This window comes from Bombina bombina, chromosome 4 (assembly GCF_027579735.1).
Source record: "Bombina bombina isolate aBomBom1 chromosome 4, aBomBom1.pri, whole genome shotgun sequence".
NCBI lineage: Eukaryota > Metazoa > Chordata > Amphibia > Anura > Bombinatoridae > Bombina > Bombina bombina.
The window spans coordinates 795,155,379-795,173,826 of NC_069502.1; the positions used below are offsets into that span (position 1 = coordinate 795,155,379).

General features: G+C 39.9%; 2 protein-coding genes across 2 annotated transcripts in view; one reads left to right on the forward strand and one right to left on the reverse strand.

The window, feature by feature from the left end:
* LOC128657000 (zinc finger protein 391-like) overlaps positions 1 to 8,852 on the reverse strand; it is a 132,036-nt gene extending 123,184 nt beyond the window's left edge. The window contains exons 1-2 of the mRNA XM_053711215.1: positions 8,808 to 8,852; positions 6,695 to 6,757 (exon numbers count right to left, since the gene is read on the reverse strand). The gene's annotated coding sequence lies outside the window, so the exon portion shown is untranslated. The remainder of the gene's footprint in view (positions 1 to 6,694; positions 6,758 to 8,807) is intronic.
* A 31-nt stretch (positions 8,853 to 8,883) lies between these two features.
* LOC128657868 (zinc finger protein 25-like) overlaps positions 8,884 to 18,448 on the forward strand; it is a 202,093-nt gene continuing 192,528 nt past the window's right edge. Inside the window, exons 1-5 of the mRNA XM_053712297.1 lie at positions 8,884 to 9,013; positions 10,936 to 11,058; positions 14,565 to 14,624; positions 14,983 to 15,130; positions 15,504 to 15,602. Coding sequence (XP_053568272.1) covers positions 10,981 to 11,058; positions 14,565 to 14,624; positions 14,983 to 15,130; positions 15,504 to 15,602 — 385 coding nt within the window. The 5' untranslated portion in view covers positions 8,884 to 9,013; positions 10,936 to 10,980. The remainder of the gene's footprint in view (positions 9,014 to 10,935; positions 11,059 to 14,564; positions 14,625 to 14,982; positions 15,131 to 15,503; positions 15,603 to 18,448) is intronic.

The window sequence follows — 18,448 nt, forward strand, 5'->3', positions numbered from 1 at the left end:
AATAATATTAGGATACTAGGTTTACCAGAGAATGAGCAGTTTGAAGATCTGATAGCATTTGTCTCTTACACTCTCCCTAGACTACTAGGCCTCCAAACAGATAATCCATTAAAAATAGAGCGAGCACATAGAGTAGGCCCTTTGTGTATGAACAAAGATGGGACACCCAGACCTAGAGCTATAATAGTTAAATTATTAAATTTCCAAGACAAGATTGAGTCACTTAGATGTTATAGAGGGAAATTTCCTTTTATGTTAGGCCACTATAAGATTTTACTATTCTCAGATTTTTCAGCAGAAACCCTTGCGAAACATAAAGAAATGTCCCCATACTGTTCAAAATTAATAAATGAAAAATTTGATGCAAGATTAATGTACCTCGCAAAAATTTCAGTAACATTTAATGGTGAACTCAAAGTCCTAAAAGATATCCAAGGTGTACAACATTTTTTTTTGATGAAAGAAGGATTGAATAACATAGCAGAATCTGAAGTATGATAGTTTATTGTTTTATTTTTTGTTTTATGAAAAGTTATGGTCAAAGTCGACCAATGTACAAAGCATGTACATATGTGCAGGAATACACGTCTTCATGTTTTTTGAGGGGGGGGGTCCTTTTTTTTGTCTCTCTCTTTCTCTATCCCATGACCGGCGGTGATATAAAATTATTATCATGGAATGTGGGACGGATCACCTCCCCAATTAAACGGAAATCTATTTTGAAACAAGCAAAGAAACTTAATCCAGATATAGTCTTCTTGCAGGAGATTCATCTTAAAGCACCAGAAATTCCCAAATAAAGACCCAATGGGTCTGTGAGGTGCTAGCAAACCCCAAGTGGGAATAGGAAGAGAGGGGTGGCTATATTATTCAATAAGAACTTAGTGTATAATGTTTTACAGAGGGAGGTGGATCCGGAAGGGAGGTTTTTAATATTAAAAGTTGAGATTAATAATTCAGCATTAACTCTCTGTAATGTTTATGGTCCTAATACCCTAGATAAAAAATTCTGGGAAAATCTTAGTTCCAAATTATCCATATATCCAGAAGAAAATTTAATTATAGTGGGGGATTTTAATTTGACATGGTCAAAGATATATGGCGCCTACAGAATCCTGATCTGAGAACTTATACGTGTGAATCCAAAAGTCATAAGACGTTCTCAAGAATTTTATTTTTTTTTAATCTCCGATAAGTTGTGTGGGTTAGATTTAGTTGCTGATATTTCAGAGATATTACTATCAGATCATGATTTTATATCCCTGGCCATTAAATCTAGCTTAGGAAAAGATTTGAAGAATGTTCTAACTTTTTTCTTCCCCAGGTATTTCCTCCATAATGTTAAATTTAAAAACTGGATTCAAGCTAAATGGATCAAATTTTTAATTTTAACAAGGCCTATATAAACAAACCAGAAATTTTCTAGGAAACTGCAAAATGTTTCCTAAGAGGAGAAATTAAAGCCTATATGTGTAAATGGAAACGAAAGAATAAACAAAGGGAAACCCAACTAGCTAATGCCCTTAAGAATGCTTATAAAGCCTATATTGTATTACCAAATAAACAAAACTGGGATAAATATATTAAAGCAAAGACAGAAAGAGATATAATTCTGAAACAAATAGTAGTTCATGATGAATTGAGACAGAAAGCATTGTACAGAGGTTACACAGGACATTCAGCTAAATACCTAGCAAGTATTACTAAGAAAAGATCCAATAATAGAATTTTGGCAATTCAAGTAGGATCTCAGAGATATATTACTAACGGTGACAAAGAAGCTTTTCTCCAGTTCTATCAAGAATTATATGCAGAAAGAGAGGTTCACTCCGAAAATAAAAAACAATTTTGGCAAAACATCAAAACCCCAAAGATATCTCCGGATCTATTAGCGGAACTAAATCAATTTATCTCCCTGGAGGAAATTAACCCCTTAACGACTGAGGACGTGCAGGGTACGTCCTCAGAAAAAAGGCAGTTAATGCCTGAGAACGTACCCTGCACGTCCTCAGTGTGGAAAGCAGCTGGAAGCGATCCTGCTCGCTTCCAGCTGCTTTCCGGTTATTGCAGTGATGCCTCGATATGGAGGCATCCTGCAATAACCTTTTTAAGTAATCCGGTGCAGAGAGAGCCACTCTGTGGCCCTCTCTGCACCGGAGATCGGTGGCTACCTGAGTTGGTGGGTGGGAGCCGGACCGGGAGGCGGGTGGCGGCCATCGATGGCCCTGTGGAAGTGAAGGGGGGCGGGATCGTGGGCGGGGGTGGCTGGGGGCGCGCACGTGCACGGGAGGGTGGGGGCGGGCGCGTGCACGGGGAGGGAGCGGGTGGGAACCGCTACACTGCAGAAAATGTGCAAATAAAAAAGATTAAGTAAATCGAAAAATAAAATAATCAGCAAAGTGGTGGGGGTTTGTCTGTGGGTGGGGGGGGGGGGGGGAAGCTACACTACAGAAAAAAAAAAACAAAGAGAAAAAAAAACACTTTTTATTGTAAACTGGGTACTGGCAGACAGCTGCCAGTACCCAAGATGGCCCCCAATAAGGCAGAGGGGAGGGTTAGAGAGCAGTTTTGGGGGGGATCAGGGAGGTTGGGGGCTAAGGGGGGGATCCTACACAGTAGCATATGTAAATATGCTAAAAAAAAATTCATTTTTTTTTTAAAACCCTTTTATTTTAGTACTGGCAGACTTTCTGCCAGTACTTAAGATGGCGGGGACAATTGTGGGGTGGGGGAGGGAAGGGAGCTGTTTGGGAGGGATCAGGGGGTGGGATGTGTCAGATGGGAGGCTGATCTCTACACTAAAGCTAAAATTAACCCTGCAAGCTCACTACAAACTCCCTAATTAACCCTTTCACTGCTAGCCATAATACACGTGTGAGGCGCAACAGGATTTAGTGGCCTTCTAATTACCAGAAAGCAACGCCAAAGTCATATATGTCTGCTATTTCTGAACAAAGGGGATCCCAGACAAGCATTTACAACCATTTGTGCCATAATTGTACAAGCTGTTTGTAAATGATTTCAGTGAGAAACCTAAAATTGTGAAAAATTTTACGTTTTTTTTAATTTGATCGCATTTGGCGGTGAAATGGTGGCATGAAATATACCAAAATGTGCCTAGATCAATACTTGGGGTTGTCTACTACACTACACTAAAGCTAAAATTAACCCTACAAGCTCCCTAAAAGCTCCCTAATTAACCCCTTAACTGCTGGGCATGATACACTTGTGGTGCGCAGTGGCATTTAGCGGCCTTCTAATTACCAAAAAGCAACGCCAAAGCCATATATGTGTGCTATTTCTGAACAAAGGGGATCCCAGAGAAGAATTTACAACCATTTATGCCATAATTGCACAAGTTGTTTGTAAATAATTTCAGTGAGAAACCTAAAGTTTGTGAAAAAATTTGTGAAAAAGTGAACAATTTTTTGTATTTGATCGCATTTGGCGGTGAAATGGTGGCATGAAATATACCAAAATTGGCCTAGATCAATACTTTGGGATGTCTACTAAAAAAAAATATATAAATGTCAAGGGATATTCAGGTATTCCTGAAAGATATCAGTGTTCTAATGTGACTAGCGCTAATTTTGGAAAAAAATGGTTTGGAAATAGCAAAGTGCTACTTGTATTTATGGCCCTATAACTTGCAAAAAAAGCAAAGAACATGTAAACATTGGGTATTTCTAAACTCAGGACAAAATTTAGAAACTATTTAGCATGGGTGTTTTTTGGTGGTTTTAGATATGTAACAGATTTTGGGGGTCAAAGTTAGAAAAAGTGTGTTTTTTTCCATTTTTCCTCATATTTTATCATTTTTTTTATAGTAAATTATACGATATGATGAAAATAATGGTATCTTTAGAAAGTCCATTTAATGGCGAGAAAAACGGTATATAATATGTGTGGGTACAGTAAATGAGTAAGAAGAAAATTACAGCTAAACACAAACACCGCAAAAATGTAAAAATAGCCTTGGTCCCAAACGGACAGAAAATGGAAAAGTGCTCTGGTCACTAAGGGGTTAAGGAAAGTATTGAGAAGATTAAATTGAATAAATGTGCCTGGCCCTGACTTTTTGCTTGCTGAATTCTATAGGATTCTCCAGAATCAAATAACGCCGATTTTGTACAAATTGTTCAATGAATATTATCAGGATAATACAGAATGTTCCTATAATTTTACAGCTTCAAATATTACACTGATATTAAAAAAAAAGGATAAAGACCCAAAAAACCCTGCCTCTTTCAGGCCTATATCACTACTTAATGTAGATTAGCAAAGAGACTACAAAAATAATTAGATGTTTTAATCCATCAAGATCAAGTAGGTTTCATGTCAGGTCAAAGCTCGGTTAAAAACCTACATAAAGTGAAACTGATCCTGGATTGGTTTTGGACTAGTTCTAATTCACAGAAGGTATACTGTAAAAACGACTTAGCACTTCTTACAGTTGACAACGAAAAGGCGTTCGACTCAATATCCTGGGATCATTTGTTTACCTCCTTGGATAAATTTGGATTTGAGGGGCAATTTAAGCAATGTGTTCATATGATTTACAAGAATCCCTGTTCTTCACTAATTATCAATGGTGAAACATCTGAAAGATTTCAGTTAAACAGAGGTACTAGACAAGGGTGCCCTCTCTCGCCACTCCTTTTTAACCTCTCGTTGGAGCCTTTTGCGATTTATCTGAGAGAGGAACTGAAAGTGATTCATATAAGGAAAATATTCTGAGCTTTCTTAGTAATACTTACGAGAGTATCCCCCATTTAACCCACATTATAGACATCTATAGTTCCATCTCGGGATATAAAGTTATTACAACCAAATCCGAATTACTTTGGATTGTTAAAACTCCTTCTAGTTCAGATAGTCATCCTTTTAAAGAAGTCCAGGTTTTTAAATATCTAGGAATAAATCTTAGTCCTAACCCACTACGGTGGTATGCACTTAACTTCCTTAGTTTTTTTTGGCTATTGCAGAAGGAAGCTAGAACAGTGGACAAATTTACCTCTCTCTTTATCGGCACAAATCACTTTAATTAAAGTAGTATTATTTCCAAAGCTATTATATTTGCTTCAAAACCTGCCTCTACTATTACTTAGGAAAGACATAAGTCAGTGTAATCGCTTATGCTCTCACTTTATCTGGCAAGGTAAAAGACCACAAGTATCTTTGATAAAGCTAACATCAAGTAAATAGGACACAGGGATGGCTTTCCCGAATATCCACTATTATAATTGGGCCACATTATTTAAATATGCGGTAGCTGGAGCCTCAGACAGTGTGCATATAAAGAACTTGTGCATATACAGAAGCTGGAGGCTCAGACAGTGTGCATATAAAAAGCGTGTGCACATACAGAAGCTGGAGGCTCAGACAGTGTGCATATAAAAAGCTTGTGCACATACAGAAGCTGGAGGCTCAGTGTGCATATAAAAAGCTTGTGCACATACAGAAGCTGGAGGCTCAGACAGTGTGCATATAAAAAGCTTGTGCACATACAGAAGCTGGAGGCTCAGACAGTGTGCATATAAAAAGCTTGTGCACATACAGAAGCTGGAGGCTCAGACAGTGTGCATATAAAAAACTTGTGCACATACAGAAGCTGGTGCATCTGATAGTGTGAAAAGCTTGTGCACATACAGAAGCTGGTGATTCTGATAGTGTGCATATAAAAATCTTGTATAATATTTGATAATGGAAGTAAATTAGAAATTCGATTAAAACTGTGTGTTCTTTTTGAATCTTGAAAATTTAAAGGGATAGAAAGGTCACAATTGAAATGTACATGGGGGTATTGCAATATACTCTTCCACTAGCACAAAATGCTTCTAGTAACATACGCACATATCCTGTGAGGGCTGGTGCACCAGTGTTCAGAACTGAAGATGGTGAGTATTGTGCCTGTGAAGACGTAATTAGTATCATACAAGCCGCTGCCGACTCTCTGCATCTGATTCATACTGAAATGCAATGATGCACATTTCATTTTTTATTTTTCTATCCCTTTAAAGTTGGCTTTAGTGCCCCTTTAATGATTTAAATACATCCTACATACATTCATTTTCAAAATTGAAAGCTACTTTATGTATCATTTATAATTTATTAAAATGTTACCTCTATCCATATTACAATATCCTTATAGTAATGCATTTTATAGATTGATTAAATGTGTTTTCAGTATTTGTGACACTGCTGTATCTTCAAGACTAGAAAATATATTACTTTTGTATTGGTTTTAGTTTTCAGCTATAGAAATGTACGATGTATAAATTATCTGCTAACGGTTTCCATGATAAAATGCAGCTGGAAAAGTAAAAATACTGTTTACAAGCATTCATCCCTATAACAAAGTCAAAGAGACGGCCCATTTTTGGTTCAGCACCTGGGTAGCGCTTGATTATTGGTAGATAAATGTAGCAAACCAATCAGCAAGCTCTACCCAGGTGCTGAACCAAAAATGGGCCAGCTCCTAACCTGACATTCCTGCTTTTTCAAATAAAGATAGCATGAGAACAAAGAAAATTTGATAATAGGAGTAAATTAGAAAGATGCTTAAAATTGCATGCTCTATCTGAATCATGAAATAAAAAATGTGGGTCTCTTTAATGCTTCAGGATGAATGACTTCCCCCACACAAACTTTTAATAAAAAGCAGTACATTTTGTTATTTCTAATACAGATAAACCTGAACTGAACAATGTCCCTCAGCAGGTGGAGGAGTGATTAATAGCGGACTGCTAGTGTCTTGCTGAAATGAAACAAGTAAAGAAAAATTGTAAGACCAAGGCTATGAAAACAATGCTAAACTAGCGCAAATTTCAAAGGGGGTTTGCTGCAGGCCATAACCTGGAAATGGATAGTGACAGAAAACATTAGGGGGAGGAACAGGAATGGAAAAAGTGTTTGTTTATACTGTTATTCACCGGTAGACATGTACTAGGTGCAGAAGGCTGTCCTGAGACAATCTGACCACTGCCTATTTCGTAACATGCTCTTTTTAAGTATCCTACACACATAGATACACACAGACAGAGACTCATACACTCAGAGACTTACACATACCTCCCCAGTACCATAAAAAAAAGATACACATAGACTCACATACAGAGACTCACACACAAACACACTCTCTCTCACACACACACACAAGCACTCACACACACACACACACACAAGCACTCTCTCACACACACAAGCACTCTCACACACACACACACACACACACAGGCACTCTCTCTCACACACACACACAGGCACTCTCTCACACACACACACACACAGGCACTCTCTCACACACACACACACACAGGCACTCTCTCACACACACACACACACAGGCACTCTCTCACACACACACACACAGGCACTCACACACAAACAAACACAAGCATTCTCACGCACACACACAAGCACTCTCAAGCGCACACACAGCAAAGCTCATACTAACATCTTACATTCAGAATAAACAGCTTTGCAGACTGGGAAAGGCTAGGGTGCGGGTTTGAATTTTTTCTCTCTGAGAGCAAGTCAACAAGCACTGCGCTGCTGCTTTGCAGCGCTACTGCATATTTGACTGCTCACTTCAAACAGCACTTTGTAAGTTTTCCTTAGCACAGTGCAGCCAGAGCACAGCTCTGTTTGAAGAGAACTGTCTAATGTGGAGCAGCACAACAAAGTTCAAGCGCTAACAGTGCCTGCATGTGTCCTGTTCTTTCTGCAGACATGCTGCATTTTCTGCGATGACATCTCGGATCACTGAATGTTCTGCCTTGGGGCACACAAGCACTCTAATGCGCGCACACACACAAGCACTCTAATGCGCACGCACACACATGCACTCTAATGCGCACACACACACACAAGCACTCTAATGCGCACACACACACACAAGCACTCTAATGCGCACACACACACACAAGCACTCTAATGCGCACACACACACAAGCACTCTAATGCGCACACACAAGCACTCTAATGCGCACACACACACAAGCACTCTAATGCGCACACGCACACACACAAGCACTCTAATGCGCGCACACACACACAAGCACTCTAATGCGCGTACACACACACAAGCACTCTAATGCGCGTACACACACACAAGCACTCTAATGCGCGCACACACACACAAGCACTCTAATGCATACACACAAGCACTCTAATGCATGCCCACACAAGCACTCTAATGCATGCCCACACAAGCACTCTAATGCATGCACACACAAGCACTCTAATGCATGCATACACACACAAGCACTGATGCACACACACACAAGCACTCTTATGCACTCTTGGACAGTCACATGGGTACAAACATAGATTCAGTCACAGTCAAAAAGAAGCAGAAGAAAACATCTGTTGTGAATATACTAAAGACAGTCTGGAAAATACTTTGCCAATATACTTGTTAATATATTTTGCCTTGTTTTTTCTCTGCACCTCAGTTATGAGTTTAAGTTTTAATCTGATACAATTGAGGGGTAGAGAAAAAAAAAGAAGGAAAAATGGCAGCAAAAACAGGATACATGCAGAACATTTTATTTAGCAAGCAACACGGGGCAGATATATTTGGTTAATATTAATAAGTTTAGGTTTCAGAACTAAAGAAACAATGTGGGGGGAGGGGGGATCAAGGCACAAAGGATTTTTAACAGCAGATTTGCCAGGGAAAAAAACAGTAATTTTAAGGTAACATACTGGGTATGAATTATACACGTTATACACTTACATACTACAAACACATAATACTATACACACATTCATTATATATATTAGTATATGACTGATTTACTGACCTGGATAGTTGAAGCAGACTGCCGGAAACAGGAAGTACTCTGTCCCTCAGCATGTCTGCCGTGACGTCACTTGTATGGGACACGGAAATCTGAGTGAAGAAAGAACTACAACGGTTGCGACTAGATCCCAATCGGCTTTAGTCACATGACTGCCGTGACATAATCGGTAGTCTAGCCGGAATTTGTGTTATATACACTACTGTTATGTGAGTTATCTGTTTTATGCGCCACACGAGAGGCAGTGTAACAGCAAACGGGATTCGCTTGTTGTCTGAGGTGTGAGAATGGTTTCTGTGTGAGTCAGGATTGGGGTTGTTTAATTAGTACTGATGGCTAGAAAGTGGCTGTGTGAGGGGTAATGGGGTTTTACATGTTAGAGACAAGTGAGGGTGAGAAAGTGACTGTGTGAGGGGTAGATGGGTATTAAAAGGAAGAGACCCGTGAGGGTGAGAAAGGGCTGTGTGTTAGGAAATAGGGTTGTGTGAGGGAGTAAGGGGCTGGAATGGTTAAGAGGGAGTTTAGTGATGGGGCAAGGATAGTAAGGAGAAGGCTGTTGAGGAAAAGGGAGCCTGAGAGGGTAAGAAGGGGGGCTAGATGAGGGATGGTTAGAGAGTAATTAGGTGGCTTTATGAGGGACAAGGGGCTAAAAGGGTGAGTAGGGGGCTGTGTTTGGCAAAGCAGATTTAAGAGGTTGAGATGGTGGCTTTGTGAGTAAGTTTGAGGGGTAACGAGATATCTTTGTGAAGAAGAAGGCTGTGGAGGGGTTTTTGTGAGGGAAGGGGGCAAAAAAGAGTATACAGAAGGAGTCTAAGAGGGTAAATAGGGAGCTTTGTTTGACAGAGAAGGTTGCTTAAATGGTGAGGAAGGGGCTTTGTTATGGAAAGAGGGGATGAGAAGAGGGCTGTGTTAGGGATTGGGGCCTGAGAGTGTGAGGAGTTGGCTTAGAGGGTGAGGAAAGGGCTGTGTGAGGGAGAGGGGGCTAAGGGGATAAAGAGGTGGCTGTGTGGGGAGGAGGATGCTAAGGGGGTGAGAAGGGAATTGTATGAGGGAGGGAGAGGAGGGTTGAGAGGGGGGCTAATAGGTTAATAAAGGGTGTGTGTGAGCAAGAGGGGGCTGAGAGGGTGATGTTTGGGTTGTGTTAGGGGAGAGAGGGCTTAGAGAGTGTGGAGGGGCTGTGTGTGAGGAAATAGGGCTGAGCAGGTGAGGAGATGGCTGTCTGAGGAAGAGGGGGGAAAGAAGGAGGCTGCGTTATTATTATCAGGTATTTATAATGCGCCAGCAGATTATGCAGCGCTATACAAGTAATAATAAAACATTTCAGGGATGAATTACATACACAAACAAGCAAGTACAGCGTTGGGGTACATTACAGTTGTAGGTGCAATAATTGAGTTATACAAAAGGAGAGGATTGCCCTGCCCTTGAGCACAATCAGTAGTAGTAATACAAAGTGGCCTACAGGTAGAGAGACTCTCAAGCTTACAATCTAAAGGAGAGGGAATGGACACAGAAGTTAAGGGAGAAGGGAAATATGTCTGATATAAGGCAGGGTGAACTGAGAGTGAGTAATGACGTAGGCAAACAATAAGAATAAATGTGAAGTAAGTGAGCAAATGAGGATTGGAAAAGAGTAACAGAATGTGGTTAAGTGTCAGTATAGAGGCTGTGAAAATGAAGTAGTGTCTCTATCCTGGATTATTAGTGACAGCTGCACCTAATTGCTGTTAGGACTGGAGGTGTTTATATATTAAGGTAAACACGAGGGAGGATTGGAAGGCTAATGCTTGCAAAGCAGGGTAAGTTGTGTAGTTAGAGTTGCAGCTGTAAGAAAGAGAACGGTAAGGTGAGAAATCCTGGTTATAAAGTAAGCGGGGGAGGTGTAGTTTGAGACAGGGTCGAAGGGGAGACAAGAGATTGGAATGTTACTATAATAAAAGTTTAAAGGCTGTATTTGAGGAAGAGGGGGCTGAGGTGTGTAGTAGCTGGTTATATGTGTATAATTAGTTTGTGCATAAGTGAAATAAACATATAACATAATCATCTCCTTCTCCATACCATATTATAAATACAAGAAGGGCTCTGATTATTTCACATCTCTCATCTTTGCTGTCTTCATTTTTTTTTGCAGGTGTCACATTTATAGCATCAGACTCAGTTACTGACAAAGAACAAGATGAACAAATACAGGAAACAGATGGCAGAGCAGTTCCTGAGTCAGGCCCTGAGCATCATCTGCCTGCTGACCGGAGAGGTGAGAGCTGCTTCTAATCCTCATCAACTTCAACTTGGCTTACATCAACATGGCCACCTGCACAGCACCCAGGCTCTCATTTACACTTAGTGCAAAACCTTCCTCAGTCCCCCTAGCACCTTAGGCCCCCTGCACAACTATTTACTGCACTTCCCCAGGGCACAACTTTCCACTGCAAAGTATCCCTTAGTAGTCGGCATCCCTTGTACAACTATTCACTGCAAAATCTCCCCCATGGCCCCTGCACAACCCCATCACAAAATCTTTCTAGCACCTAGGGGCACCTGCACAACTTTTAACTGAACCTCTACAGCACCCATGAGTCCCTGCACTAACTTCATCAAACAACCCCCCCAGCACTCAAGGTCTCTTGCACAACCCTCCATTGCAATATGCTAGGCTGACCATATTGCCGCTTTAAAAAGGGACACACATGAAAAATACATATGTCAGGGTTTTTATAACAGAATATTATTCAAAGCATTTCTTTAAACAGCCGACACATGTTATTTTTCATATGTGTCCCTTTTTAAAGTGGCAATATGGTCAGCCTACAATATGCCCCCTCAGCACTCAGTCCTGTGCAAAGCTCTTCACTTTGAAACCTTCCCAAGCACCCAGGGGCCTCTGTGCTATCCTTCATTGTAAAATGAAACAACCCTAGCACGCAAGGTCCCCCCACGACCCTACTATCATTAAAATTCCAACCACTCAATGCCTTACTACATGAGCTCCTTGGCATGAGCTTCCTCCAAATCTCAAGGCTCTCCCTGCATATTACCCAAAACAAACCAAAAATTATAGAACACTATCTTGCAGGACCAACTACACCTATCACTCAAAGACTCAACTCTGTGTTCCCCAAATTAGACCTCACCCAAAGGTTATATTGTAAGCTTGAGAGCCTCGCTAACTGTAGCTCACTCTGTATACTATTATTGTCTGTTATTTGTAGAGCACCAACAGTTTCTGCAGCACTAAAAACATAGGTCTAATATGCAAGGTGACAATTATGGGAGACAAAGGGAGAGAGGGCCCTGCCAAGACTTTCACTGTTGTAAATCATCTCTCATGAAGGTGATCTACAAAGCATGTAGGTTTGTATGCTTACATGCTAAGGGGGTTTAAGGGGATAGCTAAAGGAGGAGAGGAACTAATCTAGCAAAATGTTAGTGTATATTATATGCATCTCTAAACAGTAAAGTCTTTTAAGGGACACTGAACCCAAATTTTTTCTTTTGTGATTCAGATAGAGCATGCCATTTTAAGCAACTTTCTACTTTACTCCTATCATCAAATTTTTCTTCGTTTTCTTGCTATCTTTATTTGAAAAAGAAAGCATAAAAGCTGAGGAGCCAGACAATTTTTGGTTCAGACCCTGGACAGCACTTGTTTATTGGTGGGTGAATTTATCCAACAATCGGCAAAAACAACCCAAGTTGTTCACCAAAAATGGTCCGGCATCTAAACGTTCTTGCTTTTCAAATAAAGATACAGAGAGAATGAAGAAAATTTGATAATAGGAGTAAATTCGAAAGTTGCTTAAAATTGCATGCTCTATCTGAATCATGAAAGATTCAGTGTCCTAGGGAAGAGTCGTGTTGAGCAAAGCAGAGCGTTTCACAAAATAGGGGTCAGTCTGGAGAAGTCTTGTAGACTGGAATGTGAGGAGGTAACAAGAGAGAAAGAGGTCGTGAGCAGAGCGAAGTGGGCGGGAGGGAGAGTATCTGGAGACTAGGTTGGAGATATAGGGTGAAGCTGTGTTATTAAGAGCTTTAAAAGTTAGAGTCAGGATGTAATGTTTTATTCTGGAGTTTAGAGGAAGCCAGTGAAGGGACTGATAGAGAAGTGCAGCAGATGAGGAGCGAAGTGTAAGGAAGGTCAGCCTGACAGAGGCATTTATTATGGATTGTAAGGGAGATAGAGGGCAGCTAGGGAGGATGGAGTTGCCATAGTCAAGATGGGAAATGAGAGAGTGGATACTGAACCCAATTTTTTTTTCTTTCATGATTCAGATAGAGCATGCAATTTTAAACAACTCTCTAATTTACTCTTGTCATCATTATAATTTTTTTCTTTGTTCTCTCGGTATCTTTATTTGAAAAAGTAGAAATGTAAGCTTACGAGCCAGCCCATCTTTGGTTCAGCACCTGGGTACAGCTTGCTGATTGGTGGCTAAATGTACCCACCAATCAGCAAGCACTATCCAGGGTGCTGAACCAAAAATGGCCTGGCTCGTAAGCTTACATTCCTGCTTTTTCAAATAAAGATACAAAGAGAGTGAATACAAATTGATAATAGGAGTACATTTGCTAAAGTTGCTTAAAAATTCCATGCTGTATCTGAATCATGAAATGAAAAAATGTGGGTTCAGTATCCCTTTAAAGTTTTACTTGTGTCTTGTGTGAGGAAGTGGCAAATTTTGGAGATGTTTTTATGGTGGAGGCAGCAGGAATTTGCCAAAGACTGGATGTTGGGTGTGAAAGAGAGATCTGATTCTAGTGTGACCTCAAGACATCAGGCATGCGGGGTTGGGGTAATGGTGTTATTATCAACAGTTAGAGAAAGTTGGGGGTAGGGATTTTGGAAGAAGGGGGAAATAAGAAGCTTAGTTTTGGGGGATTTAGCTTAAGGTAGTGAGAGGACACCCAGGATGAAATATTAGAAAGACAGTTAGTGACAAGAGTTAGTAAGGAAGGTGGTAGCTCTGGTGCAGAGATGTAGATTTGGGTATCATCCCCATCTGTGCATCTACAATAGTGCATCTGCAACTGATAGTTCTCGAGGGCAGGGTGCTAATCTCCTTTTGTTTGTTTGTCATTGTAAGTGTAGTAATATACATTGTGTAGTCTTGGATAATGTCTCCATTGTCAGTTTTTTATTGTATTGTACCCTTATGATTATGATAGTGCTATACAGAATTACATTACAATGTAAAATGCTGGTGCTATTTAAATAAAGAATGATAATAATAACAGTATTATTTATCAACGGCCCTGCAATGTCTTCATTCTTGATTGAAGTTAATGTCCTACGTCTTCAGGATCTTCACAACATAGATGTCCCACAAAGTAATTCTGTCTTCTATGTTCCTTTGTGGTGGTCAAGACTGTGAAGTAAACCCCTTAATTTAATCTTTTAACGCCGTTATGCCGTCCTATTCCGTCATAATTACACTGGGCTTTAGAGCCGTTATGACGGAATAGAGCGTCATAGCCAACGGCTGTCCTGAAGCCTACTGCGCTTCCTGAATTTGATCGCGGTCTGGAGGGCGGCGTTCCTAGGGTTTTAGGGACGCCCCCCAGACCCAATCCAATAATTGAAATCTCACAATCGTATGCACGATCGCGTGATTTCAATTTGTCTACATCGGAACAGTTGTTCTGATGTAGACACTTTAACCCCAACAGGAAAGGGTTAAAGAGATTTAGAAGTAAACAAGAACTGGAGAACTGTTAGTCCAGGGAATCAGAATCTAATGATTTTCTTTTATATAAATTTTACAGGAGTATGCCATTGTGAAGAAGAAGTCCTCCCACAGCAGCATTCACCGGCAGAGCAGAGAGGTAAGTAGTGCTGGGGAATTAAACATTATATCAGTCATTTGACAGTGACTCCCTTTACTGACCTATCTGACCCTGTGTATGTTTTCCTATCTTTTGTTTGTCTTTGCATGTTCTCAGTAACTTTATCCGCCAACAGTAGCATTCACTGACTGAGCGGAAAGCACTGCTGGGAATGTGACAGTATACCAGCTTCAGGGCACAGTGATGCCATTTACTGACCCATCTGGCCCTGTGTGTATTTCCAACCTTCTGTCTGTGTCTCTGCATGTTCTCAGTAACATTACCCTGGCTTTGTCAGTAAAAGTGTGTGACAGAACCAGTCCCTGTGTTAGTGCTGAATGGGTTTTATGTGTTTCAGGTGCCTATAAAGTGTGATGATGTTGCTGTGTATTTCTCTATGGAGGAGTGGGAGTATATAGAGGGACACAAGGAGCTTTACAAGGACGTCATGATGGAGACTCACCAAGCACTAAGGACTATGGAGATCCCAGGAAATGAGAGCTCAGGTAATGCTGTGTAGTAATAAATATCTCACTCAAGAAATGCACAAACACTACTGACGTGACTGACACAGAGCAAATCTACAGTGAGTCACTCATATGTGAACTAATGAACTGTCTGATTGTAAACTAATTTTATACTCAACAAAAATAATACAAACACATTCAAAGGTCAAGAATAATTGTTTCCTCAATTATATATCAATTTATATATCTCAATGTTAACTTTTTCATATAAAATATTTATATATATATAAATTAACATGTTTTGTTTTTGTTCTTAAAGAAATGAAATCATTTTAAAATGCCTTTTTTTAAATTACAACAAAGAGTGTTTTATATACGTTTAACAACATTAACTAATTGCCTTCTTTATTAGAATTAACAGGTCACAGTGGTGGAAATCTAAACACAGAAGCACAAGGAGAACTTGAACAGAATATTCAGTCAGTGGAGACCGCATCAGACATCTCTGCAGGTAACAGATCTAAGACAATAGCTACTAGTAATATTTTCTTCACCGTTTTTTGAAAACTCACATTCTGAAATAATTTACAGCCAGATTACAAGTGGAGCACACATATTACAAGTTGAAAGTAAACTGTTTTCACTCGCACGCTAACCCAACGAGTGTAAAAAGACGAATTTACATTATTGAGCGCGCAATAACCTATTCCCCCATAGAAGTTAATGGAGCAAAAAGTGGGGAAAAAAACACGCTTCTTGCTCACAAACCCGATATGCTCATGTGTGCTAACCTGACATGAAAATATTAGTAGTTAACATTCCAATGTTCTTCAGATAGCAGGATATATTCTATTATTCATAAATACATATTTCTACATATATCTGATGGTATTTTGCACAAATAGATATTCATACTTTCATATATACATGATTTATATATAGATATAGCTATATACAGTCCTGGCCAAAAGTTTTGAGAATGACACAAACATTCATTTTCACAAAGTCTTCTGCCTCAGTTTTATGATGGCAATTTGCATATACTCCAGGATGTCATGAAGAGTGATCAGATCACTTAAAGGGACAGTCTACACCAGAATTTTTATTGTTTTAAAAGATAGATAATCCTTTTATTACCCATTCCCCAGTTTTGCATAACCAACACAGTTATATTAACATACTATTAACCTCTGTGATTATCTTGTATCTAAGCCTCTGCAAACTGCCCCTTTATTTCAGTTATTTTGACAGACTTGCAGTTTAGCCAATCAGTGCCTGCTCCCAGATAACTTCACGTGCACGAGCACAGTGTTATCTATATGAAATACATGAACTAACACCCTCTAGTGGTGAAAAACTGTTAAAATGCATTCTGAAAAGATGTGGCCTTCAAGGTCTAAGAAATTAGCATATGAACCTCCTAGGTTAAGCTTTCAACTAAGAATACCAAGAGAACAAAGCAAAATTGTTGATAAAAGTAAATTGGAAAATTGTTTAAAATTACATGCTCTACCTGAATCATGAAATTTTTTTTTGGCCTATACTGTCCCTTTAATCACCCAAAAAAACATTTCCACTGCATTTCAGCCCTGCCACAAACGGACCAGCTGACATCATGTCAGTGATTCTCTCATTAACACAGGTGTCAGTGTTGACGAGGACAAGGCTGGAGACCACTCTGCCATGCTGATTGAGTTAGAATAACAGACTGGAAGCTTTAAAAGGAGGGTGGTGCTTGAAATCCTTGTTCTTCCTCTGTTAACCATGGTAACCTGCAAGGAAACACGTATAGTCATCATTGCTTTGCACAAAAAGGGATTCACAGGCAAGGATATTGCTGCTACTAAGATTGCACCTAAATCAACCATTTATCGGATCATGAAGAACTTCAAGGAGAGAGGGTAAATTGTTGTGAAGAAAGCTTCAGGGCACCCAAGAAAGTCCAGCAAGCGCCAGGACCAGCTTCTAATTGATTCAGCTGTGGGATCGGGGCACCACCAGTGCAGAGCTTGCTCAGGAATGGCAGAAGGCGGGTGTGAGTGCATCTGCATGCACAGTGAGGCAAAGACTTTTGGTGGATGGCCTGGTGTCAAGAAGGGCAGCGATGAAACCACTTCTCTCCAGGAAAAACATCAGTGACAGACTGATATTCTGCAAAAGGTACAGGGATTGGACTGCTGAGGATTGGGATAAAGTCATTTTCTCTGATGAATCTCCTTTCTAATTGTTTGGCACATCTGGAAACCTTGTCCGGAGAAGAAAAGGTGAGCACTATCATTAGTCCTGTGTCATGCCAATAGTAAAGCATTCTGAGACCATTCATGTGTGGGGTTGCTTCTCAACCAAGGGAGTGGACTCACTCACAATTTTGCCTAAGAACACAGCCATGAATAAAGAAAGAACATCCTCCCAAGAGCAAGTTCTTCCAACCATCCAAGAACAGTTTGGTGATAACTAAGTGGCTTGGGTAACAAAACATTGAAATTTTGGGTCCATAAATTGACAGCATGCCAGGGCGAATTGCAGAGGTCTTGAAAAAGAAGGGTGAACACTGCAAATATTGACTCTTTGCATAATTGTAATGTAATTGTCAATAAAAGCCTTTGACACTTATGAAATGATTAGAATTATACTTCAGTATACCATAGTTAAATCTGACAAAAAGATCTAAAAACACTGAAGCAGCAAAAATTAATATTTGTGTCATTCTCAAAACTTTTGGCCAGGACTGTATATAGGAATATATATTTATAAATACATAGAAAATATTTTGCTATTTGCAATATAATGGAATGTTAAATATTTATTTACAGTAAAAATATTGCTTCAATTGGCTCCAATGCATGTACAGTATAGTATGTGTTATGTATGTATATATGTGTGTGTGTGTGTATGTACACACACACACACGCCTTGTTTGTGAGTAGTTCGATATTTTGGGGGGAGGATCTCTATCCCTCTGGCTTTCCTTACGATACTGCTCTATGTTTGGCGCCGCTCTTCTTTGGTCTTTACCGTCTGTAGGAGTCCATCCTGGATCATCTGTTTTGGGAGTGCAGTCTGAATCATCGGGTTCCGTTTGAAGTCTAATCGCTGTACATAAGCGCACCTCTTTGGGGACTATCGATCCTTATATGTTTATTCACTACAGTTGTAGCACTCTAAACATCATGTTTATTTGTTTATGTAATTAACCCGGAGGTAGAGTTGGACATACTGTGGCAGTTAATATGTGATTAACTTAGCCATGATGTGTATATTGGGTTGAACTTAGAGTGATCCCAATGTCAAATTCAGTAAGCAAAGTGATGATAATGTTCAGAGAGGATAACCAGTGTCTGTATGCACTAAGTCTCA